The sequence below is a fragment of the Palaemon carinicauda genome, chromosome 6 (genome assembly GCF_036898095.1).
Source record: "Palaemon carinicauda isolate YSFRI2023 chromosome 6, ASM3689809v2, whole genome shotgun sequence".
Lineage (NCBI taxonomy): Eukaryota > Metazoa > Arthropoda > Malacostraca > Decapoda > Palaemonidae > Palaemon > Palaemon carinicauda.
The window spans coordinates 168948653-168975355 of record NC_090730.1 but is presented as its reverse complement, the minus strand read 5'-3'; the positions used below and the strand labels follow the sequence as shown (position 1 = coordinate 168975355).

Sequence of the window (26703 nt, the reverse complement as noted above, 5' to 3'; positions counted from 1 at the left end):
ACGTTATTTGGTGAAGTATTCATTTCTGGTTATTAGCTTTCGCTGTGCAGAGGTTATCTTCAATACTTCCTTGCATTCTTTTATTGAATTTTGGATTATTTGTTGACGACTTGGATAGATTTTGAATCCCCCCTTTGACTAATTCAAGATGTCTGACCCTTCTCAAGTCCCCAAATACAGGAAGTGTAGTGCTAGGGACTGTTCAAGGCGTCTTCCGAAGGCCTCTATCGATCCGCACACCATTTGTTCCAATTGTCGGGGTAAAACCTGTCAATTGGAAGATCGATGTGAGGAATGCGTTGGGCTTTCGGAATTCGATTTTCAAGAATTCCTGAAATATTCACGTAGGCTAGAGAGAGATAGAGTCAGGAGGAGTTCGTCTCGCTCAGTTGATTTTTCCTCTCCCCATGCCCCACAACCTATTCCTTCCCCTGTAGTGGTTACTCCCGACCCCCCTTCTAGCACTCATCAACCTTCGATGGCAGATATGATGCGTGCCATCCAGGCTCTGGGTGAGAGAGTCGAGTCATTGGCGAGTGACCGCAACCAACTCATGGCTGACGTCAGGGAGTTGAAGGGTAAAAGTGCAGTGGGAAGTGAAGTGAGTGTTAGTGCAGTGAAAAGTGTTAGTGTTACGCATGAGGGTGCGTCTGTTCGTGCCTGTCGTCCTCCCAGTCCGGGACCTCTTGCAAGCTCCCAAGCCCAGGGGAGAAGCAATGTCGTACGACCAAAGGGTTCGACAGGCTTTAATCAGCGGACAGACGTTCCCTCCGTGGTTTCGGACGTATCTCCTAGATCGCCCCACCCACAAGAAGACGAGTGAGCCCGTTCATTCCTCGTCTGCGGAAGAGGTTTCATGCCAGAAACGATGGACCAAGGTCTCACGGCCTCTTAAACGCAAGGTCCCTTCCGCGCAAGTCCAACGGCCCAGGTGTAGCCACTGGGTCAGTTCGGACTCGCTGCAGTCTTCCGACGACTGCACACCTCCTAAGAGAGGCAAAGTGGTACCGCAACAGGCAGTAACACCGTCTGTTGCCGCACCTGCTGCTGTAGACCCTAAGTGGTCTTTGCTACAGTTTATGCAGACTCAGTTAGCTTCTTTCATGCAGGAGTATCGTGCGGAGAAGGTTGACGCTGCACCCGTTAGCCTACAACCAACCACGGTTGTGCGCCCAGCAGACGCTGAGGCTGCCTGCTCCCGCACTCCAGCTGTGAGAGTTCCACCACCCATGCGCAGTCGACCCTGCCAGACGCATGTTGACATTCACCGACGCACGGAACCCTCCGTTGACGTTCGCGTGTTACCACAACAACAGGAGGGTGGAGTTAAGTTGCCGTGTTTTGACGCTGTGCGTCAACCTCCGCAACCCACTGTGGTTTCCGCTACTCGACCGCAGTCAGGAGTAGACGCCTTGCGTCCCCACACAGCTTTGGTTGTTGCCAGTTCACAGACTGACCAACAGTTCCATGACGTTGGGTCCAGTGCAGCCACGCATGCACCCGTGCTGCCGGACTCAGCCGACCAGCTTTTACCTACTCCTTTGCCGCTTCCTCCTCAACATTCAGACGATGGACTCTCTGATGATGACGACGCTGCACATCTTGACGACCAACACACGGACATCGACGAACCCAAGACCACGCCTCCCTCCTTAGACTTTAGGAAAGTGCTTGCGCTGTTCAAGGATTTATATCCTGATCAGTTTGTGTCTGCAGCACCACGCTCTCCTCCCTCTGAGTTCGCTTTAGGCATGCAGTCATCCGCACCTGCCTTTACGAAGCTCGTACTCGCTCGCTCGTCCAAGAGAGCTTTAAGAGTACTGGGAGATTGGTTGCAGTCCAAAAAGCAACTTGGGAAGACAGCCTTCATGTTTCCCCCGGCCAAGCTTGCTTCCAGATCTAGCGTCTGGTATGCCACGGGAGAAGTTCTCGGCTTGGGAGTTCCTGCCTCTGCCCAGGGCGACTTCTCAAGTCTGGTAGACTCTCCCCGCAGGCTGGCCATGAGACGCTCCAAGATTTGTTGGACTCCTTCGGATATGGACCATCTAATGAAAGGAGTATTTCGAGCATTCGAAGTCTTTAACTTCTTGGACTGGTGTTTGGGAGCGTTGAGCAGGAAGACCTCCCCTTCTGACAAGGAAACTTCCATGCTCATTATGTCCTGCATGGACAAAGCCATACGGGATGGTTCTAGTGAGCTTGCGGCTTCTTTCGTGTCCGGGGTCCTCAAGAAGCGGGATCACCTTTGCTCCTTCTTGTCAGCTGGAGTCACCCCATGTCAAAAGTCGGAACTTATGTTTGCTCCTCTCTCGAAGTGCCTCTTCCCTGAGGAGTTGATCAAGGAGATTGCCGCCTCCTTGATCCAGAAAGACACTCATGACCTGGTTGCGTCATCCGCACGCAAAGCCACCCCTTTGCCCTCCGTGCCTAGACCCAGGATGGACACTCCAGCGTCAAGGTTCATTCCGCCCTTTCGTGGCAGAGCCTCCAGCAGAGGAGGTGCTCGTGCCGAAGGTCAACGTGGGAGCAAGAAGAAGGGTTCCAAGTCCTCTAGAGGCAGAGTCTGACTGCCACCTTCTTCAGACAGCAGTGGGAGCCAGGCTCAAGAACTACTGGCAGGCCTGGGAGAACAGGGGCGCAGACGCACAGTCTGTGAAGTTACTCAGAGAGGGGTACAAGATTCCATTCTTGCGCAAGCCCCCTCTAGCAACAACTCCCATCGACCTCTCTCCCAGGTACAGAGAGGAGGACAAGAGACTAGCTTTGCAGCAAGAGGTGTCTCTTTTACTACAAAAAGGGAGCGGTAATCAAAGTCCGGGACCATCAATCCCCGGGCTTCTACAACCGTCTCTTCTTAGTGGCGAAGAAGACAGGAGGGTGGAGGCCGGTGCTAGACGTCAGTGCTCTGAATGTCTTTGTCACAAAGCAGACGTTCACCATGGAGACGACAAAGTCGGTTCTAGCATCGGTCAGGAAGGAAGACTGGATGGTCTCGTTAGACCTAAAGGACGCTTACTTTCACGTCCCCATCCACCCAGATTCCCAACCTTTTCTAAGGTTCGTTTTCGGGAAGGTTGTATACCAGTTTCAAGCCCTGTGCTTTGGCCTAAGCACGGCACCTCTTGTTTTTACGAAACTGATGAGGAATATTGCCAAATTCCTGCATTTAGCAGACATCAGAGCCTCCCTCTATTTGGACGACTGGCTTCTAGAGCTTCGTCAAGTCGTCGCTGTCTGGAGAATCTAAAGTGGACTCTGGATCTGACCAAGGAATTGGGTCTCCTGGTCAATATGGAAAAGTCCCAACTCGTCCCATCCCAAACTATAGTGTACCCAGGAATGGAGATTCAGAGTCAAGCTTTTCGGGCTTTTCCGTCGGCCCCCAGAATCAGTCAAGCCCAAGAATGCATCCAGAACATGCTGAAGAAGGACCGATGTTCAGTCAGACAGTGGATGAGTCTGATAGAGACGCTTTCATCACTGGACCAGTTCATCGCGTTAGGGAGACTCCACCTCCGACCCCTTCAATTTCACCTAGCTGTTCACTGGAGAAAGGACAAGACGCTAGAAGCGGTCTCGATTCCTATTTCCGAGAAGATGAAGTCTTCACTGACTTGGTGGAAGGACAACATTCTCCTCAGGGAGGGTCTGCCACTGGCTGTTCAGACCCCCAACCACATTCTCTTCTCGGACGCATCGGACACGGGCTGGGGTGCGACATTGGACGGTCGGGAATGCTCGGGCACGTGGAATGCGGATCAAAGAACGTTGCACATCAACTGCAAGGAGCTACTGGCAGTTCATCTGGCCTTGAGAAGCTTCAAGTCCCTCCTAGGCAAAGTGGTGGAGGTGAACTCCGACAACACCACAGCCTTGGCGTACATCTCCAAGCAAGGAGGGACTCATTCGAGGACGTTGTACGAGATCGCAAGGGACCTCCTCACCTGGTCAAGAGATCGAAACATATCGCTAGTAACGAGGTTCATTCAAGGCAGCATGAATGTCATGGCAGACCGCCTAAGCCGGAAGGGTCAAATCATCCCAACAGAGTGGACCCTTCACAAGAATGTATGCAAGAGACTATGGGCCTTGTGGGGTCAGCCTACCATAGATCTGTTTGCAACCTCGATGACCAAGAGGCTCCCAATTTATTGCTCACCGATTCCGGACCCAGCAGCAGTTCACATAGATGCCTTTCTTCTGGATTGGTCCCATCTAGACCTTTAAGCATTCCCCCCGTTCAAGATTGTCAACAGAGTACTGCAGAAGTTCGCCTCTCACGAAGGGACAAGGTTGACGTTGGTTGCTCCCCTCTGGCCCGCGAGAGAATGGTTCACCGAGGTACTGCAATGGCTAGTAGACGTTCCCAGAACACTTCCTCTAAGAGTGGACCTTCTGCGTCAGCCGCACGTAAAGAAGGTACACCCAAGCCTCCACGCTCTTCGTCTGACTGCCTTCAGACTATCGAAAGACTCTCGAGAGCTAGAGGCTTTTCGAAGGAGGCAGCCAGAGCGATTGCTAGAGCAAGGAGGACATCCACTCTTAAAGTCTACCAGTCGAAGTGGGAAGTCTTCCGAAGCTGGTGCAAGTCGGTATCAGTATCCTCAACCAGTACCTCTGTAACTCAGATAGCTGACTTCCTTTTATACCTAAGGAAGGAAAGATCTCTTTCAGCTCCCACGATCAAGGGTTACAGAAGCATGTTGGCAGCAGTCTTCCGTCACAGAGGCTTAGATCTTTCCAACAACAAAGATCTACAGGACCTCCTTAAGTCTTTTGAGACCTCGAAGGAGCGTCGGTTGGCCACACCAGGTTGGAACTTAGACGTGGTACTAAGATTCCTGATGTCAGAAAGGTTCGAACCACTTCAATCAGCCTCTTTTAAAGATCTCACTTTGAAGACCCTTTTCCTCGTCTGCTTAGCAACAGCTAAAAGAGTCAGTGAGATACACGCCTTCAGCAGGAACATTGGATTTACATCTGAAACGGCTACATGTTCCTTACAGCTTGGTTTTTTAGCCAAAAACGAACTTCCTTCTCGTCCTTGGCCCAAATCGTTCGATATTCCAAGCCTTTCAAATATGGTTGGAAATGAACAAGAAAGAGTACTATGCCCTGTAAGAGCTCTTAAGTACTATTTGAGACGTACTAAACCATTACGAGGACAGTCAGAAGCTTTATGGTGCGCTATTAAGAAACCTTCTTTACCTATGTCGAAGAATACAGTTTCTTATTATATCAGACTTTTGATTCGAGAAGCTCATTCCCATCTGAATGAGGAGGACCATGCTTTGCTGAAGGTAAGGACACATGAAGTTAGAGCTGTCGCAACTTCAGTAGCCTTCAAACAAAACAGATCTCTGCAGAGTGTAATGGATGCAACCTATTGGAGAAGCAAGTCAGTGTTCGCATCATTTTACCTTAAAGATGTCCAGTCTCTTTACGAGAACTGCTACACCCTGGGACCATTCGTAGCAGTGAGTGCAGTAGTAGGTGAGGGCTCAACCACTACATTCCCCTAATCCCATAACCTTTTTAATCTTTCTCTTGAAATGTTTTTTATTGTTGTTTTTTGGGTTGTCCGGAAGGCTAAGAAGCCTTTCGCATCCTGGTTGATTTGGCGGGTGGTCAAATTCTTTTCTTGAGAAGCGCCTAGATTAGAGGTTTTGATGAGGTCCTTTAGTATGGGTTGCAACCCTTCATACTTCAGCTCCTAGGAGTCGCTCAGCATCCTATGAGGATCGCGAGGCTCAGTAAGGAAGACGTACTTAAAAAGGCAGAGTAATTGTTCAAGTCGACTTCCTTACCAGGTACTTATTGATTTTATGTTTGTTATTTTGAATAACTGCTAAAATGAAATACAAAATACTTAGCTCTTAATGTAAACATATAATGCTGGTCTCTACCCACCCCCCTGGGTGTGAATCAGCTATATGATCACCGGCTAAGTTTAATATTGAAAAATGTTATTTTCATTAGTAAAATAAATTTTTGAATATACTTACCCGGTGATCATATATTAAAGAACCCTCCCTTCCTCCCCAATAGAGACCCAGTGGACCGAGGAGAAAATTAGTTCTGTGTTTACTGAGAGTACTTGAGTACCTGCTCGACAGATGGCGCTGTTGATGAACACCCCCTACCTGTATAGCGATCGCTGGCGTATTTTGTCCTTAGGTTTTTCTGTCGGGCAGCAGAGCTGACAGCTATATGATCACCAGGTAAGTATATTCAAAAATTTATTTTACTAATGAAAATAACATATCTCCTATATAAACTATATAAACTTTAGGAAAACAAGAGGAAGAAAAATTAGATATAATATTATGCCCGAGTGTACCCTCAAGCAAGAGAACTCTAACTCAAGACAGTGGAAGACCTTGGTACAGAGGCTATGGCACTACCCAAGACTAGAGAACAATGGTTTGATTTTGGAGTGTCCTTCTAGAAGAGCTGCTTACCATAGCTAGAGTCTCTTCTACCCTTAGGAAGGGGAAAGTGCCCACTGAACAATTACAGTACAGTAACCCCTTGGGTGAAGAAGAATTGTTTGGTAATCTCAGTGTTGTCAGGTGTATGAGGACAGAGGAGAATATGTAAAGAATAGGCCAGAATATTCGGTGTATGTGTAAGCAAAGGGAAAATGAACCGTAACCAGAGAGAAGGATCTAATGTAGTACTGTCTGGCCAGTCAAAAGATGCCATAACACTCTAGTGGTAGAATCTCAACGGGTGGCTGGTGCCTTGGCCAACCTACATACATACATACATATACCAAGGCACTTCCCCCAATTTTGAGGGGTAGCCGACATCAACAAAGAAACAAAACAAAAAAGGGGACCTCTACTCTCTACGTTCCTCCCAGCCTAACAAGGGACTCAACCGAGTTCAGCTGGTACTGCTTGGGTGTCACAGCCCACCCTCCCACATTATCCACCACAGATGAAGCTTCATAATGCTGAATCCCCTACTGCTGCTGCTACCTCCGCGGTCATCTAAGGCATCGGAGGCAGCAGCAGGGCCTACCGGAACTGCGTCACAATCGCTCGCCATTCATTCCTATTTCTAGCACGCTCTCTTGCCTCGTTCACATCTATCCTCCTATAAAACAAATATAACAAATGTAAGTGTTTTTTGCTTTTAATGCCAACTACTAAAAGTTTACGTTAATAATTTCTTCCTTTCTTTTCTTCTTCTTTTACTAAATCTGCCCCAGGGTGTGCCCATATCATAGTTATGTTTCTCATGATTAAAGTTGAGTTGATCTTTTACTAATATTCTTCCTTTAAGATCAGGCAAGTACTTGTAGTATTTTTTGTATTTAGCTCTTAAAGTTTCTTTTATAGTTTACAGCACTTATTTTGCTTCTAAATAGATTTCTTATATTGTAAGACCTTAGTAGTCCTTTGGTAGCCTCATTCTTGTGTAGTTTTATTATTATTATTATTACTGTATTAATATTATTATTATTATTATTATTATTATTATTATTATTATCACTATTATTATTACTAGTTAAGTGACAACCCTAGTTGGAATAGCAAGATGCTATAAGCCCAAGGGCTCCAACAGGGAAAATAGCCGAGTGATAAAGGATTAAAGGAAATAAATAAATTACAAGAAAACTAATGAAAAATTAAAATTAAATATTTTAAGAACACTAACAACAGCAAAACAGATCTTTCATATATAAACTATAAAAATACTTATGTCAGCCTGTTAAACATAAAAACATTTGCTGCAAGTTTGAACTTTTGAAGATCTACCGAGTAGAGTACCCGATTAGGAAGGTCATTTCACAACTTAGTCACAGTTGGAATAAAGCTTCTAGAATGCTGTGTAGTATTGAGCCTTATGATAGAGAATGCCTGACTGTTAGAATTAACTGCATACCTAGTATTACGTAGAGGATGGTTCTGTCTGGGAAGCTCTGAATGTAAAGGATGGTCAGAATTAGGAAAGATCTTATGCAACATGCATAAGGAACTAATTGAACGACTGTGCCAGAAGTTAATATCTAGATCAGGAATAAGAAATTTAATTGACCGTAAGTTCCTGCCCAACAAATTAAGTGGAGATTCAGCAGGTGAAGACCAGACAGGAGAACAGTACTCAAAACTAGGTAGAATGAAAGGATTAAAACACTTCTTCAGAATAGATTGATCACCAAAAATCCTACATGACTTTTTCCATAAGCCAATTTTTTGTGCAATTGAAGAAGACATAGACCAAATATGTTTCTTAAAAGTAAACTTGCTGTCAAGAATCACACCTAAAGAGTTAAAGAAATACTATCAATACTGAGATCCAGATGTTGATGAGCGAACTCTCCTTGACCTACTTACAATCATACTTTGAGTTTTGTTAGGATTCAACCTCATGCCCCATAATTTGTACCATGCACTAATTTTAGCTAGATCTGTTAAGGGAATCAGCAACACCAGATCTACATTAAGGAGATTGAATTAATGGAAAGAGTAGCATCATCTGCATATGCAACAAGCTTGTTTTCTAGGCCAAATCACATGTCATGTGTATATAGTATGAAAAGTAATGAGCCATGAACACTACCCTGAGGAACACCAGATATCACATTCCTATACTCACTATGGTGCCCATCAACAACAATTCTTTGCTATCTATTACTTAAAATTCCAATCATGATGCTAAGAAAAGACCCACCCACTTCCAATTGTTTGAGTTTGAAAACAAGGGCCTCATGATTAACACTGTCAAAGGCAGCACTAAAATCAAGGCCAATCATACAAACTTCCTGACAACAATCAAGGGATTTCTGTACAGCATTGGAGATTGTAAGAAGTGCAATCTAGGGAACAGATGATTACATTCAACAAACCTATTTAGGCATTTGCCAAGACATTTAAAACTTTAGATAATATGAGAGTTATTGAAATTGGACGGTAATCAGTTGGACTTGAGCTACCCCAAACACATTGCCTGTGGTTTATAATACAGCCACTAAGGTTAAGACTTGGAGATTAAAACTGTTGCCACACTTTCCTTTATCGATTCTGTTTTTCACGTAAAAGAGGAATTATTAATAGATATTATTATTATTGCTAACTTGGCTGCACCTTTATATGAAAAACAGAATGCTATAAGCCCAAGGACCCTAGCAAAGAAAGCAGACTAATACGGAAAAGAAATAAAGTGAAGAATAAACTATACTGAAAATTAAATTAATAAAAAGTATATGTATTTAGGCAAATAACAATGCTTTGTCTCTTTTCATGCCTTTTAAAGCTTTCTTTACTCCTCTTAATGTTACATTTGGTACCGGCTCCTGTGTTTCATTATTTCTATTGACAAAGTTATTTCTTATAAAACTATTATATAGTATTGTATAGAAATCCTTTTGTTGGTAATATTTCTATTTTCATCCTTTAAAGCAAACATCTGTTGGCACCCTGTTCCAAGTCTTATTTTGATCAATTTGATGCTTCTTCCTTTCTTTAGCGGTTCCTCAACTTCCGTCTGATTGTGTTTATGAATGATTGGGTAATTACAGTGGTACCTCTACATACGAATTGAATTCGTTCCACAACCAACTTCGGATGTAGAAAATGTTCGGATGTAGAAACGAATTTTCCCATAAGAATACATGGTAATTCATTTAATTCGTTCCTCAGCCTAAAAACCCATAATAAATCCTTAATAAATGGCTACACACAATTACACATAACAATAACATAACTGCATAATATGAAAGAAGCATATAAAAAAGATAATCATAAAGAAATAATAAATAAAAAATGTGTTTTATTGCCACTTTACCTTAGAGACAGGCCAACGCAGGTGTAGGATTTGCTACGCCAGGAGACGGACGATCGGCGAGAAGGTAGACATGGTGTTAACATGTTCTTTAAATAAATACTCTCTCTTTCTCTCTCTCTCTCTCTCTCTCTCTCTCTCTCTCTCTCTCTCTCTCTCTCTCTCTCTCTCTCTCTCTCTCTCTCTCTCTCAGAAAAAATTAATAGACGTCTCTAACACTAACAGTGAAGAGGAACAGAGAGAGAGAGAGAGAGAGAGAGAGAGAGAGAGAGAGAGAGAGAGAGAGAGAGAGAGAGATTAAACAAAAATGAGAGATTAAACAAAAATGTGTTGTGTACATATGATTTTTAACAGCGTTAATGAGTTGAAAGACAGTTAAATGTAACTAAAAAAACAATATCAGCGAATCTGAATTCCTTTATTAACTAAAACAAATATTGATACAAACACAGTCGTGTGCGTATGCGCAAACACACTCACACGCACGAGGAGACACGATCGGCGAGGAGGTAGAGATGGTGAGTGCGATAACATACCGTAAACTACACTACGGAAATTTTAATCTAACTTAACTTATTTACTTTTATTTTATTTTTATATTTCATATTTTTTATATTTTTTTCTTTTGATTTTTAATTTTCATCACTTTCAGTGACGAGTTACGGTATGTTATCGCAGTCACCATCTCTACCTCCTCCCCGACCGTCTCTCTTACTGCGTAGCAATTTTTGCACCTGTGTGTGTGTTTGTGCATACCCACACGAGTTTGTTTGTATCAATATTTGGTTTAGTTAATAAAGGAATTCAGATTAGCTGTTATTACTTTCTTAGTTACATTTAATTGTTTTTCAACTCGTTGACGTTGTTAAAAATCAAATGTACTCCAAACACAATTTTGTTTAATCTCTCTCTCTCTCTCTCTCTCTCTCTCTCTCTCTCTCTCTCTCTCTCTCTCTCTCTCTCTCTCTCTCGGATAAAAAAGAATTATAGACGTATCTAACACTATAACAGCGAAGAAGAACGAGAGAGAGAGAGAGAGAGAGAGAGAGAGAGAGAGAGAGATATTTTATTTAAAGAACATGTTAATGCTATGTTTAGAGAGAAACAGAAAAAGAGAGAAGTCTTATTTAAAAGAGCTTGTTAATGCTATCATGGTTTTCTTTGCTTCACTTTTTTCTTTCTTTCTGTTCATCACGCTGGCCCTTCTCACAAATGATCGTTGCCAACAATCTCTCTGTCCTTCATCCCTATCATCAAAAGGCGTTCTATCTCTTCCAGAGTATTGCTAAGATGTCTTGTAATAATGGTGATCCCCTTCGATGGTTATTTGCTTTAATGGCTGCCTTCAGCTTGATGATCCTCGAGATCATAGGCCTATTCCTGCCATATTGTTTAGCCATACAGTATCACTCACATGCACACTCCTCTCATGTTTTTCTATAATTTCTTGCTTCAATTCTAATGAAAGAATTGCCTTCTTCCTGTACTGAAACTTAGCTTCTTAGGCACCATGATTATAGGTAAAATCAAAAAGGAAATGTGAGAAAAGGAAGAAAATAAGCACTATTAATAACAGACCAAACAGAGGACAACCACACGATACACACAAGAATAGAGAACTGAGCACTCGATGCTCAATGGCGTAATGTTTACTTCGTGTGTCGAAATAAAATTCGGGTGTAGAGTCAAAAATTTGCTCGAATTTTACTTCGGATGTTGGAAAATTCGGATGTAGATACGTTCGTGTGTAGAGGTTCCACTGTAGTTTGTTTATTGTTTTTGATAGTCCTGGTAATTCTATTTCATCTCTTGGATTTAACCCTCATTTCCAATCTTTTCTTTATTAGGTTTTTCTGATAGTTTTCCTTGATCTTGTTTAGGAACTTTTATGTGTGTGTAAGTGATTGTATATATATACACCAGGTGTAACAGAAATAATTGATTATGAAATAGTTGGTGAAGAAGTAGTGTTTTCATGAGGTATTTTACATATTTCTCATTAAAATTATCATATTTTTATATCATGGGTACATTGACTAGAGATCTCAAACATTTTCTTTTCAGTGTCCAGGAGATACAGTACACAAATTAGCGGAAAATCTTGTCATCATTGGAGGCACTGCAAGTCTTCGTGGAATGAAGCATCGAATCTTAGCTGAGTTAAGAGCTCTTGCAGCTTCTCCACACTATTCTGAAAGAATATGTATAAACTCCTTCAAGGTCCATACACCCCCAGCCAAGGACAACTATGTGGCATGGCTTGGAGGTAAGATTCACTTCCACAGTTGTTATTTTTATTTGTTAATTAATGCTTTCATGTAGAATTGTTTATAAATACTGTACAGTATAACTTAGTGTGTTTTGAAGATAAAATAACTTAAAACCTTAGATTTTCTTAGTAGCCACTAAATTGTGTATACAGTATCATGTGTCATTAAGTCTGACATTAAGATAATGTATTGATTACAATTTTCCTGTAGAAAGCTATTTCACATTATTGTTGAATTATCCAGACAATCATAACATTGGTGATATGGTCACTAGTAACACATGTAACAGTGTGGTGCATGAGATTACTCAGCAACCACAAATAGCAACATAATTAATCTGATCAATTAAAGAAATCAGTTTACAAAATGTATTGTTGTTCATCCTCTACTTACAAGGAGAAAACAATGGCTCCATTTTGTTGATTGAAGATGCCATTGAGCCAATTTTGGAATCCTTTTGTTTTTATTAGAAAATGTCATACCCTAACAGTACCAGCTGAACTCGGTTGAGTCCCTTGTTAGGCTGGGAGGAACGTAGAGAGTAGAGGTCCCCTTTTTTGTTTTGTTTCATTTGTTGATGTCGGCTATCCCCCAAAATTGGGGGAAGTGTCTTGGTATATGTATGTATGTATGGAATATCTTGTCTCCTAATCAGAGCCTCAGATTTTACTGCAAAGTCGACAACATTGGTGGAGGCCTTAGAACTTTTCTTAAAGACTAAGGACAAAAGGTTTGTCATATGCTTTAGCTTCAAAAGAACATTAGACTCTTGAATGTTTAATAGCCTTCACCCATAGTTCAGACAGCTCAAGAGTAGCTCTTTCATACTTCCTGCTGGCTTACCTCTCATGTTGGAATTTTGGTAACGAGCCAGCAGTCAGTGATTAAAAAAAAAAGCCTCTTTAAGTGAAAATTATTTCATGGAAAGGTTCCCCATTCTGATGAGACCTATTAGGTCCTATGTTTTAAGCAAAAGGCAAGATGAAAAGCGGTTTACCGTTCTTGTCAACTCTTAAGAAAATATAAAAGCATCGGGGTTTGTATTAACCGCTGGCTTATAAGACTTTTTCTTTTTAGCAAGGGAATGGTTGAAGTTTTTTTAACTAGACATGATCATTCATATTCTCCTCGCACACAAAAACATATTAGATGGTAGCAGCATGCCAGTGTGTGTTCATTATGACAGATTACTGTCAGTTGAATACAGTCTAGTGTTATGCTAAAAATTTGTAAAACACCATCAGAAATATCTTCGTGATGGTAAATCTATTATTGATATATTAGATTTTGATGTATGAAGATCTTTTTAATTCAATTTTATATTTTATTTTATTTTTAACTTATTTATTTGTGTAAATGTGTGAATATATTACTTTGACGTGTTAATGTGTTTTTCATTACTATATTTTTTTTTATTATATTTTACATTTCTATCATACTGTACAGTAATTCAGATATGTATGATGGTGCTGAATTACCTCACCAATTCCAGTGCCAATATAATCAATCCATGTAATTTCATTTAGGAGAATGGCCAATCAAGTTTAGAAATAAGTCCTTACATTAAACTTCTAATTTTATGATAGTCCCAGTTTTGTTACTTTGGTTTGGTCCTCTTCTCTCATGGAATTATTGATGTGAATTTGGTAATGCTTTTCTTTTTTACTTTTCTTGCAGCTGTATTTTATATGGTCTATTTGGCATCGCGTAATGGTTTCATAAATACTTTTTTTTATATAAGTACTCCATAGTATATGTATTTTTTTCCTTATTTCAGCTGCTATAATGGGTGGTACAGAAGCCGTTACTCTTCGTTCCTTACCTCGTGAGCAATATCTTTCAAATGATGTACTTCCTGATTGGTGTAACCTTATGTTTAACATGGTTGATGAAGGCGAAGAAAGAGAGAAGGGTGCGTAAACGTAGGTGCAAAAGTACTGTATTACATATTTGACTTAGAGATTTCTTCTGCTTTATTCATTGTACATTTTACATTACTTGATTTCAGTTTTACTTGCCGAATTTAGATTATTGATTAATACAATAACTGCAAAATATATATGCGGATATATACCAACTTATAACTGTAACACTATACTGTAGTTTGTTATTTAAAGGTTTATGGTTTGAATGACCTGATGCTATATAGTTCTAGCCTAGATCTATATTTGGTTATGCATCCATAATTATTTATCTTTGCAAATTTTTTACTAAAAAAAATATTTCTAAACCAAGTATTTTGAATAGCTGAGTTCTTGTTATACAATAGTTTCCAGGTAATATGCTTCATAGGTATTGCAGGATATTTTTAAGAATACTGTATTGAAAATACTTCTCAATACAATGATAACCAAAGCAATATACTAAATAAAAATTCTATTTATTACTGTTTAATATAATTTTTTTTCTCTTTGATTAATTGTAAAAATATTTTAGCCCAGAATTAAGTATAAATTGGAGATTTATGTACCTAAAGTAACTCAAAATAATTGGGAAATTAGAAAATGAAATAAAATGGAGTTGGAGCAATTGTTTTTCCTTCAATCCATTGCATGAAATCGTTAATAGTGTTGATAATGTATGTCCCTTACTTAGTCAACCATGATAACAGCTTATATTAGTTGCTATTATGACAAATTAAACTTATGTTTAAGTTTGCAAGAATGTTTATATTGAATTTTGATTGACAAGTTAAGGTTACCTAGAAACTTAAAGGAGGATATTTTTAAGGATTATATTAAAATTTTGTACCTACATTGTACAAAATTGCTATAATGCGAGAGATTTTGTAATATTCCTAGGGTCTGGATGTAACGCTTTGATGACCAATGTACCTTCATTGTACATGTTTATATTGGTCAGAGGTGAGAAGGCTGACCCCGAACTGATCGTCAGCAAATCTTAACATGGAGTTTATTTTCTGCAGACAGAAAAAAATATATGACTACACATTGCATTTTATTATGTATGGTTAAATCATATTGTTGTTCCTCTCTTACCAGTTTACTTTTTACATTTTACCCAGAATAATAGGAGATGATCTGCCTGAAAGAGCAAAAGACAGGATGGTTGGAGGAATCTGGTGGAGGCCCTTTGCAGTGCATGATATTAGAGGTATTAGTTTTACACAGTAAAATTATTTCAGTTTTTCAGGAAAAAGTATTAATTTAGAATGTCTCCAAGCATTAAGAATGTAGTATATTATGTAGGTGTAGATGACTACAATGCACAAATCCTTTATTATTTTTTTTTTTTATTCTATACCGAGAATAATCATCAGTTTAAGAACAAACTTTGATCTTCTTTGAAATTTCCCTTACTAGAAGGTGTCCGTTTATAGGTAGTTGCATAGTCATCAGCTACTGCCACCTTCATCTTTCTTTTTCTGAATAAAGATGACGCATTATTTTATGCTAGTGTATGTAGTCCATCGAAAATGATGGTTAAATAATTAGATAGATGTCCAACATGCACCCCCTTCTCGCCAGGGTATGACTACACCCTCTCCCCCTACCCCAGAGACGGGAGAGCTGGACGTGACCTGAAAGAAATATGTTTATATATTTATACAGTATATGTGGCCATACACTTGCTCTTTATTATATAGGGAAGAATATAATTAAGTAGGCTGTATCTTAACCATCCCCAATATGATTAACACCGTTACTCAGAGTAGAAGGAGCATCATGTGTATTTTTAAGTGTGATTTTTTTAATTAATAAACTCGGTATTTTCATGTCATCACTATCGCCAGACATTCCAAACGTGAGAAGTCGAGTCTTCATTTCCACATTGCATTGTATGTTTACAAGTTCCACAGCATTGTTAGGGGGAGATTTAACCAAGCTTTGAGTTTTCTGAACTAACTCTACTATGGATGGGTAAGAGCAGTCATTGTTATTACCTTTATTATTATTTAAAGGATACTCTTATTGATATCATTATTATTTCAAGCCAAGTGGACCTAGGTAGAAAAGCAGAATGCTTCACCATCAGGTAATTAAGGGCAATGCAAAACATTTAGAAATGAAACGAATTGCAATAAATAAGAAAATAAAATTGATTAGTAACAGAAAATAAGAAATGAGACTTTTGTCAGTGTGCATTACATAATAGCATTAGCACCAAGTTAGAACTTTGCATTTACTTCAGGGTAATCAAGAGAAGACTGGGAACACTAAGCTAACTTCTGAATTTTGCTTTGGGGTTTTATTTATCTTTGCATTAATTTGACTATTAGTGAGATGGAAACAGTTGTATCCAACCTGTTTTGTACCTTTATTGTGGTGTTGATATTTAATGAATATTATTTTGACATAGCTTTAGGAATCTAAAAGTTCATGTTTTGATTGGCAGTGAGTCCGGCTCAATTGAAATTTTATCATACGTATTTTCTCGGCTGCTAGATGCGCTAACGTAAGTCTCCGAAATTAGTTTCTTGTATAGAAAGGTGTAAAGTATACGGAAACTAATTTGGTAAAATATCCAAATAAGTAACTGAGGTAAGTTTTTACTTTTTGTTGTAAGCCATCTCTAAATGTTCACTATGACTTTATTTTTGTAGTTTCCATGATTTTATAGACAAATTACTAGTTTTTCTGGAGTGCAAGAAAAGATTTCCATTCATTTTAGCAAGTGTGAACAACAAAGCATATTTAAATGCAGGTCTTATTTAGTTCTGAGACCATTTCCCATTTAAAACATTAAATTGAACATTCAAGTGTCCAGTATAACCACGTTCATGAATAGTTGAATTTCTTTGACAAGTGTAGACAAAAGAAATTCTTTCAATGTGAGACAATTAAAGAGAAATTCATTAAGATTATCTCATTTACAGTTTTAAAAAGGAAATTTATACTCTTGATTTTGATTTGAATTTGTTTAGATATGAATAATAGTTTGATAAATTACTCTAAGAAATTACTAAAGTTACCTTAATCTAGCGTAGTTGTCGATCTAGTAACCACGATGAATTCTGTACAGAGATATTTTTACAGAAGTAACTCAGCATCAGTTGTGGCTCATGTTTAGGCACTGCAGAACTGTAGCACCCACTATTTCCTCAGTACTGTACATTACTGATAGCATTTAATACTGTACGGTATACTGTAATAGTCTTTGTTTGTTTAATTCTTTCTTTATAGGTGTACATTATGTAATCCTTAAGCATTATTTGTTCCGTAACCGAAATACAAACCACGCTATTTACAAAGGGTATTACTTTTAGCGTAGCTGAAATGGCGAGCCATTAGAATTTAACGAGGTTGTATTACCCCCGCGCTAGTTAGCGGGGGGGTAGGGGAGTGGTAGCTAGCTACCCCTCCTCCCCCTCACACACAGGTGAATACTCACTTTCACTTTTGGCTCGGATTGTGACAGACGTCTCTGTCTTGGTCCTCGCTTGGCAGCCATTGTCTGTTTTGTCTTTACTTAATCGCTTACTTTTCATTTACTCAATATATATGTAAACATGTTTTCATGTTTGTATATATATTTGAGTATAGAAATAAGTAAGTTTCCTTTTCAGATGTGTGTGTGTAGTGTACGATATCTACGTGGAGGCCTCGGCAGTTAGGCCACCACGGCGTATTTTTATGGGTGGCGATCGAGTTTGACTTATGTCTTTCTCTCTCTCTCTCTCTTGAGGTTGTTCACCCTTTTACTACGTGTTACTACGCCCTTGTAGCCTAGCTTCCTTTCCGTGTGGGGGGTTGCTACGCCGTACGTTTGTCTCAATTAGTTATGAATCTAATTGTAGTTGTTTTTTGTTTTTCAGCTTGTAGAACGATTCCTTTCGGGGTTTTCGTTCTTTCTTTAGTGTTCATTCATTTTTAAATTACATAATTACATAGTTACATAATTATAATTGTTATAATTCTGTTTTGGTTACAGCTCTCCTTCCGCGAGTGTAAGTGGTTGTGAGGGCACGTGCCTGTTGTGTAATTCTTGTTCCTTTCCCTCGGGATTCCTCTTCGGAGCCTTCCCGGGGGAATGAATGTGTACTAATATTATTTGTTTTATTTTTTTACAGTTACCGATCTAGTTCGTTTCTGTAATATAGCAACGGTGTGAGCTGTCTTGTTGAGTCCTGGGGATTCGGCTGTTGCTGCCTCCCCCCTTGTATTTTCATCAGGGGCGTGTCTCCTTCTACTGGAAGTACTCCCGTGACGACGGACAGCTCTCCAGTTCATTTTAGAACTCTCATGAGGCTTGCCTCCTTGGGCGGGTAACTTTCCTTCCGAGGGAAGTTTTTCCTGTCCAGGCTTGAGTTTTTCCCCTTTTGGGGGGTTCTTCTCTTGCCTTTTTTTCGTGCGACTATGCTCTTGGTGCTGAGCGGTCGCACCTGCAGTTTCGCTCAAGGGGCTGGGCAACTGCAGGAGCTCCTCTTCGGAGGATTGCTCCTTTTAGGTCACTGGCTGACCAGTCTCTTCCACGAAGTGTTTCTCTTTCGTTCGCGAGAGAGTACACTCATAGAGACTCCTCTTCGGAGATTTCTTCTGTTGCTGTTGCTGTTGGCCTCCCTCGCCGTAAGGCCCACCGTCCGCCTCGTCGTAAGGGCCTCTCATCTCCCTATAAGGGTGCTTGAGGCGCCTTTTTGGATCTCCGTTTGCAGCCTACAACTCCTTTTTCTCGATCTTCCGCCTTGGTGCAGATGGACAGCAGTCTGATTTCGTCTTCCGACGGGCAACGGTCTTCCCGACGGACAACGGTCTTCCCGACGGACAGCGGTCTTCCGACGGACAACGATCCCTTCGGGGCAAAGGGTTGTCCCCACGGGGGTTCTTCCCTTGCGTGTCAGGGTTTCCCTGCGCGCCCTTCTGCTCATCAGCGCTCTCCTGTTCGTCAGCGCTTTCAAGATGATCTTCCCTGCGGTTCCTGTTGGTTCCTGTTACGCGCCCTGTGCGCCCACGTTCGCCCTCGCGATTTAGAACTTCGGTTCAGGTCGGGGTCAAGGACTCTTCTTCTTTGCGCAGGCTTCCACGCATAGCCTTCTGCTCGTCAGCGATCATCAGCTCGTCAGCGATCATCAGCTCGCCAGCGATCATCAGCTCGCCAGCGATCATCAGCTCGTCAGCGATCATCAGCCCGCCAGCGATCATCAGCTCGCCAGCGATCTCCGGATCGCCCACGTGTGTTACAGCCGGCACGCCAACGTTCTCCAACACTTCTGAAGGAACATGGTTCGCCAGCTACTAGCTCACCTGCGCATGCTGATCGCCATCACGCGACCCTCAACTGCGGATGCTGATCGCCATCGTGCGACCCTCAACTGCGGATGCTGATCGCCATCGTGCGACCCTCAACTGCGGATGCTGATCGCCATCGCGCGACCCTCAACTGCGGATGCTGATCACTATCGCGCGACCCTCAACTGCGGATGCTGATCGCCATCGCGCGACCCTCAACTGCGGATGCTGATCGCCATCGCGCGACCCTCAACTGTGTATGCTGTTCGCCATCACACGATCGCCCACCTGCAGATGCTGTTCGCCATCGCGCGACCGCCAACCTGCGCATGCTGATCGCCATCGCGCGACCCTGGCATGCTGATCACCATCACGCGACCCTGCGCATACTGATCACCATCGCGCGACCCGGCGCATGCTGATCACTGCTCGGGATCGCTCACCTTCTCGCATACTGCTCGCCAACGCACGATCGCTCACCTGCGCATACTGCTCGACCATCGCGTCGGCATAACACAACGCGCCATCGCCAACCTGCGCGTTAGCGCTCACCAGCTCACCACCGATCGCTTGTTGATCCATATCGCCAGCGGTCCTCCTCGCCCACGCGGCAGCGCGTTTCCTCGCCATCGCGCTAACGCTTGCGTTCGCCGCCTCGGACTCGCTCTCATCCACCTGCCCACCCTCACGACCGCTCGCCCGTGCAACCGCGCGATCGCTCGCCCGTGCAACCGCGCGACCACTCGCCTGCGCGCCCACAGGCCCACGTGCCTGCACGTCTATGCTCATGCTCTCCAATGTTCGCCCACGCGCGAACCAACGGTTTTTTCCATCGAGCAGACGGATGGTGTTCCGTCGCGCGAACCTACAGTGTTTCTTCGCACAAATGTCGGCTTATTTCTTGCAGTATCCATTGCTCGTCTATGGGTTATCGCTCACCGACCACCAGGAATTCCCGTCGCGCGAGCTCCAGGGCAATTGCGACCACGATTCCCAATGGGGTTTTCACAGCATGACCAGCCTGGCGAGTTCTTCTGGAGCGTATTTCCAGAACACTGCCTCACCCCGTAAACACAGAGCATGGCACTTGCAAGAATAGGAGAAACTTAAGGGAGATCTGAGCAACACTCCTCTATTCCTGAACCTGGGTTAGCCCCTCCCCGTCATTTCCTGGAAGGATTTTTGGCGGGGGGGCTTTCCGTTCGAGATTTCTCCATCGGACAAGGGGTGACTGCTTACCTCTTCCTCTGGGAGCTTACCAGGTTCTTTCCCTCCTCGGTTACGGCCCGAGGTTTGGTTCAAGGAAGCTACAGGAAGATCAAGGGTACTTTCCTCCTCTCGAGCTCAGGCACCTTGGCCTTTCGTCGTTAAGTATCTAACTTGCGGACAAGCTCGATGTTGTACCATCTGGACGCGCTGACTGAGGGCTTCCTTCGGGTGTCTCATCTGTGGAGGTCGACGACCTCAGACACCCTTCCATCCTTGAGAAGAGTTTGTTTGTGCCCAAGGACAGAGACTTAGACAGCTGCTGTGCGGAGTAAATCGACTTCCGGTTTCACTCCTCCAAGGCGCTTTCTTCCAGACTCTGCAGGGCTCCAGCGCCCTTTTCTTTCAACCACGTCGGCCTAAGTTATCGGCTACGACAACTGGGACAAGGTGTCCAATTGCAGTTTCCTCCTGTCAGGAACAGATGGCACGGGAGACTCCCCCGGGGGGGCATAGTCCTAAAAGGAGTTCACGAACTCTAGGATTGCAGGTTTTTCGCTGGGAGGATGCTTAAGGTTACTCATCCGAATGACAGCTTCCCGATGCCCATTCCCGCACAATCTCTGTGAGTAGCCAAGGATATCGCGCCTGCCGTCTCTGTCAGCGAATTCAGTGTCTCTGAACCTCTATGCCATAGCGTCAGCAGAGTTGCCCGGTTGGGCAGAATGATCCATACCTTAGGCGAAGGTCTTCCTTAGGATCATCGACGGCTTCACCCCCGGCCCCCTCAGTCGATCCTTTCTTGTAAGGAAGGATCTGAGAGGGGATGTCCATAGTCGACCTCTCAGCCCTGATCAAGTTTGTCGAACAAACTTCGGCCAGCGTAGACCAGCAGAATCGATCAGACTGGTAACGAGGCGACAGGACTCCTTAAACCCTGGATCGGAAGGACGGGTACTTTCAGTTTCCATTCCATCCATCTTCCAGGGTGCTCGTCGAATTCAGCCTAGACTGCAAGTATTCCTGCTTATGATGCAGTGTGGCTATCCCGCCGTGGCATAGCAGGTTTGTTTCCCCAGAGAACTCTCCCTGCCTTCCTCTTGGCCGCTCAGGTGCAGGCTTCCGCCTCCTCTGCTGTTTGGAGGGCTGGTCAACTCCGGTAGGCTCGGGTTTCGACCTTCTTCAGCGCCGGGACAAGCTTCCGGATGCTTACCATGAGTGTGGGCTCATGGTATTTTGCTTGGAGCCTTCTCTTCCTCTGCCTCAACATCTGGAGTATCTGGCCATGATATTGAGTCAACCGCCTTACCACATTGGAAACCCCGCTTCTCGTCCGTCCAGCGAGGTTAAGCAACGTCGGTACTTGGATGGGTGACCACCTGGGGACGCCAGATTCTGTTATCACATCCTCCGAGCCTTCCTTTCGGTTGACTGTGGCAAGACTGAGGAGAGTCGCAGTACCTGTTCTCAGTCAAGCAGAGCTTTCAGCCCTACCTTGGAACGTTTCCTAGTTCTTCTTTCCTCATTGACCCGTCTATAGTCCGAACGGTTGCCTCAGGATAAGTTCCATGTGGGGCGATCCAAGTTCCGGTGGCTTCAGGCAATGTTTAACCGGACTCCCTGGCCCTATAGGACCAGCGGAACTATTAGACCTGCAATGGGTGTTGACCTATGGAGCCTCTTGATGGTAGTGGATATTCTCGTCCTTTCCCCACATTCTTGATGCGGTTCTCGGACTCGTCAAAGGAAAGGGGGGGGGGGCATGTTCCGGTCCAGGCCTATGGTCAAGACCTGAAGGATACCTCTCCATCATTCAGGCAGGCTTAGGGGCCTTAGTCTGGCCCCTCTTCAGATCCTACAGCTCCTGCCGAGTCGCCCCGTTGCGCGTCGACTTCATTCTAACCAGCAGGGGACGCATTTTCACACCTTCACATCTTGCAGTAGAGATACCGGGATGATTGAGATTCTCTCAATACCACCATCGGCTCTCTCATTCCAGGCAGGGGAATGTTTCTCTCAGACTATCCGAGCAGAGCCTCATAGAGAGAGTGTACCTAGGGGTCTTCGACCTTGGGTAACCAGCAAGTGCTGGTCTTGGAACCTCAAGCTTCCGCTAGTCTTCCCCCCAGTCTCAGACCCCGAGACTCTGGCAAGATGCATTCCGGTGATGGTGGGACAACTTCGACGCCTGCGTCTTCCCTCCTTTTTGTCTGCGGACAATGGGTCTCAACAAGACCAGGTTGTCTGTCAACCTTTCAATGGGAGAGCTCCACTGGGACTATGCGCAGAACGGTTTCTGGACCCTCTGCTTCCCCTGACGGAACTCCTGGGAGAGCTTCTCCCACGGCGCAGACTACTCAAGCAACCACACTGCGACATCTCTCCCGAACCGGGGCGTCGCTTCGGCTTCATGCCTGGAGACACTACGCTTCCTCCTCTAGAAGAGACAACCCGCTACAGTCGCGGTACGGAGGTCGCGTCATCTGCGATAGTCATCCACAGGGGTCTCCCAGGCAAAATGAAGAGTCTAAGGTGGTTGGTGCCGTGGGAGATATACCTCTTCCCTTGAGGCCTCTTCTCCAGCAATAACGGTCTTATTGCCTTTCGGCGGGAGGAAACTCCTTTCCGCTCTCGGCAATGAAGCCTGTCGCTCAGCCTTTCCCTGACCTTCAGGCTTAAAGGAATAACTTTTTCCTGCCCGCTGGATCTATCCTCGCTCATGCGAAGCTACGATCGTCCCTGCCCTAGTCGGAGGAAGACCTCCAACTTGGAGCATGGCTCGGACTTTTAGTCCTTTAAGAGATCTTCTCAAGACCCTTTTACGACAGGCCTCGGATTGTATTCCGCCTTGGGTCTTCTGCTCACTCTGGCCATGGCTAGTGTGTAAGCAATCTTCTTGGTCTCTTACTACTCCCCCCTTTCTAAGGAAGAGTGGAAGGCAACATTCAGGCTCGCTCCTGAGTTGTTGGCTAGACTCAGAATCTGAGGGTCCCGGCCCTTCGGTCCGATTCATTCAAGATTTCGAGTCTCCATTCTGTGTCTGATGTCCCAAGACCTTCTCTTTCTTGCCAGTAAGGAATCGAGAGGTTAGCGCTGGGAACAGCTGCAGTTTGTCCTCAGTTGCAGCCGATTTGGGAACACAAAGAGGACATGGGGGGAGAGTCACCAGTATACCTCTTCAGCCCGGACTCAAGGACATTCATCTCGACCTGTCTTCAGACCCTCCCCCGTCACGTCGCCCTACAGCACGATGTTGGATACATCGCAACGTCCCTCGCCTTCGAGTAATACTACTCTGTGACGCAGGTGCTACAAGCTGGAGTCTGGAAGCGTCTGATGACCTTCGCAGCCCGCTTCCTGCAGGGCGTGACCCACAGGAGTCTCGATACGTTTTCTATCGCTCTGTGGTGGCTACACAACAGCTGGTCTAACCTCAGGCTCCTTTTTGGACAGGTAGCAGAAGGTTGAGGGCATTATTATCAGGTTTTAGTCTGCATGAACGAAAGAAGTATTTCTGGCCCTTACTTCTTTCTTCATCATCCCCTCTACGGGGAAGCAGCATCCTGGTCTCTACATAGCTGACCTCGAGCCTCTGCAGGTAAACCATGCTTCCTTGTGTTCCGTGTATTGAGTCAATACTGTCGCGTCCCCCATACCCTGACGAGGTGGTATTGGGAACGTCCTAACCCAGAGTTCCTTCTGGAACTCCAGGTCAACTGCCTAGGACGGGTCACACTTCTTCCTTCACACACAAGCTTACGTAGGCCACATGGTTCCTTGCGGAGCAAGGAACTTGTGAGGTGCAGGGACTCCTTTTCTCGAGTGCGACTCACTCGGATTCTGAGTCCCCGGGTAAAGCCAAAGCCAGTATGGCTGGGGACTTTCCACCCTTCCTAAGGGATAAGTCACCCTTTGTAAATAGCGTGGTTTGTATTTCGGTTACGGAACAAATGACAAATTCGAAGATAATTTGTATTTTTCCTAACCATACAAACCTTAGCTATTTACACATATTTGCCCGCCAGCCCTGTCCCCCAAGACAAGTCCTACCTCTAAGTGAAAGTGAGTATTCACCTGTGTGTGAGGGGGAGGAGGGGTAGCTAGCTACCACTCCCCTACCCCCCCGCTAACTAGCGCGGGGGTAATACACCCTCGTTAAATTCTAATGGCTCGCCATTTCAGCTACGCTAAAAGTAATACCCTTTGTAAATAGCTAAGGTTTGTATGGTTAGGAAAAATACAAATTATCTTCGAATTTGTCATGTTAGTAGCCATCCCCTAGATTATGAAAAAAAAAAACCTTGTATAGAACTGTGTGCTTCACAGTTCCGGCGACATGGTGTTTGGCTGTTATGCGCATGCTCACATGTCCAAGATAGGAACCTGCACTCCAGGAAGAGAGCACCATTGTTCATGAAGTACCAGCTCTGGTTGAAGGTAGTGTTTATATTTTAGTCTGAATGGGTTGTGCTTAAAAAAAAAGTTTATAATCTGAAATATGATAAATGTAGAATTAGATTATTATCCTGCTTCCAGCTAGTGTTGCATGTTGCTGCCAGGATTTTTACCCCCTTATTTTGTTATTTAGGGGGATTTTTGAAAAACAAATTAGATAAGAAGACTGTGTTTCATTTTTAAATGAGAGGATAAACCTTTAACTGTAACAATTTATGCTATTAGGTAAGTAAGAATTATTATTTTTTTTTTCTAGGATTTTATCAAGTTTATGTATAAATTTTCTTATGTTTGTTTCCTCTCTCACAATATTTAAAACAAATGGCAAAAACATTCTTAAGCAGCAACCTTACAAATTTCATCTATGAGCCACCACTGTTTAGCATATATGCACGATGAAGTTTACTTTTTATTGAGTTTCCAGTTATTATATAATCAAATTGACATTACCTCATTCAAAGAACATTTTAGTAATCTAGTTTCACTGATCCCAGCACCAAGTCTGATGTCTCGAATCTTGTTTCACTCATAAGTTTTAGTCTTGGTAATTTATATGACGGGTTATTTAATGTACCTTTTTCCGGGCATTTTAGAATGGGTAAGATTTTCATGGCCTAATCTACTAACAAGGGTATTGAAGAGAGGCAGTGAGTCCTACCTCCCCAGTTGCTAACCCTAATCTAACTTCCAAGTCTAATGTAGTGGTTGTATTGTTTTATTCAGTAAGGAGTCTGAATGTTCACTGCATCTTTCAGATTCAAGATCCTCTCAAGGAGCCTCAAATTCATAATTTACTTTAGATCCTTCTTCTACTAAATGCTTGTATACCCACATTCTTAGTCTCTCTTTTAGACAATTACACTGCAAAGCAAAAGACTGAGTTGGTAGTCTGGAATCTAATATCCCCACAAAATAAAGAAAGCACTCTAAAGCAAACTTGTATTTCATAGGTGGATGGTATAATGTATTGCACCATTTAGCTAAATGAAATTAGAATATTTAATTGAAATGGGGAATAGATTAAAAAGACCAATTGTATAAGAAAACTTACTTTCAGTTTAAGAGAGAATTAAAGAGGATTAAACTACTGTAGTTGATTACAGTTTTTGTGATTTAATCCTAGTTGTTTATAGAAGTAGTTATGACGAAAAGGGCCTCCAACCTTTGTCTTATTAGAAATTCAACGTCACTAATTTCTTTAGTGAATAGCTCAGAGGGACAATAAATTGCTTTTTTAAGGTACTGTAGTATTTCAGGTTTAACCTCCCCTTTTTCAAACTTTATCCAAGCTCTTCAATTTGTAGCTAGTAGTTCTAGTGCACTATTCAATAAGAGTTTTGATGGTACTGTATGTGGAACCACTGACACAAACACACACACACACATATATATATATATATATATATATATATATATATATATATATATATATATATATGACATCCAACTTAATTACCATATATTATTTGATTCGGTATCATAAAACTGAAAACCTTGTGTCAAGGGATTGGATTAAAAGGATAAGGATCACCCTATGTACATGAAAGAATGTTCTCCCTAAAGAAATTAAGCAATGAAAACCTAGATAGGATAAATTCAGGATCCTTAACCAAGTATTTAATTCTAGTTTTAATTGCATGAGAACCAGCTTAAACATAAATTTTATGCAAATTAGTTTCATAATTGGTGGCGTTTCTTGCTAACACACAAGATGCTGGCAGGAGTCCTACATATGATTTCATGAAAAAATGTTAGATGATCATGGAAGAAACACATCTTTGATGAGAATATGC

The 26703-nt window shown here is 42.9% G+C and overlaps 1 protein-coding gene across 1 annotated transcript in view; it reads left to right on the top strand.

The window, feature by feature from the left end:
- Window positions 1-14591, top strand: part of Arp10 (Actin-related protein 10) — a 47862-nt gene extending 33271 nt beyond the window's left edge. The window contains exons 7-8 of the mRNA XM_068375707.1: window positions 11857-12058; window positions 13840-14591. Of these exons, the coding sequence (XP_068231808.1) occupies window positions 11857-12058; window positions 13840-13982 (345 nt within the window). The 3' untranslated portion in view covers window positions 13983-14591. The remainder of the gene's footprint in view (window positions 1-11856; window positions 12059-13839) is intronic.
- Window positions 14592-26703: the final 12112 nt, after the last annotated feature.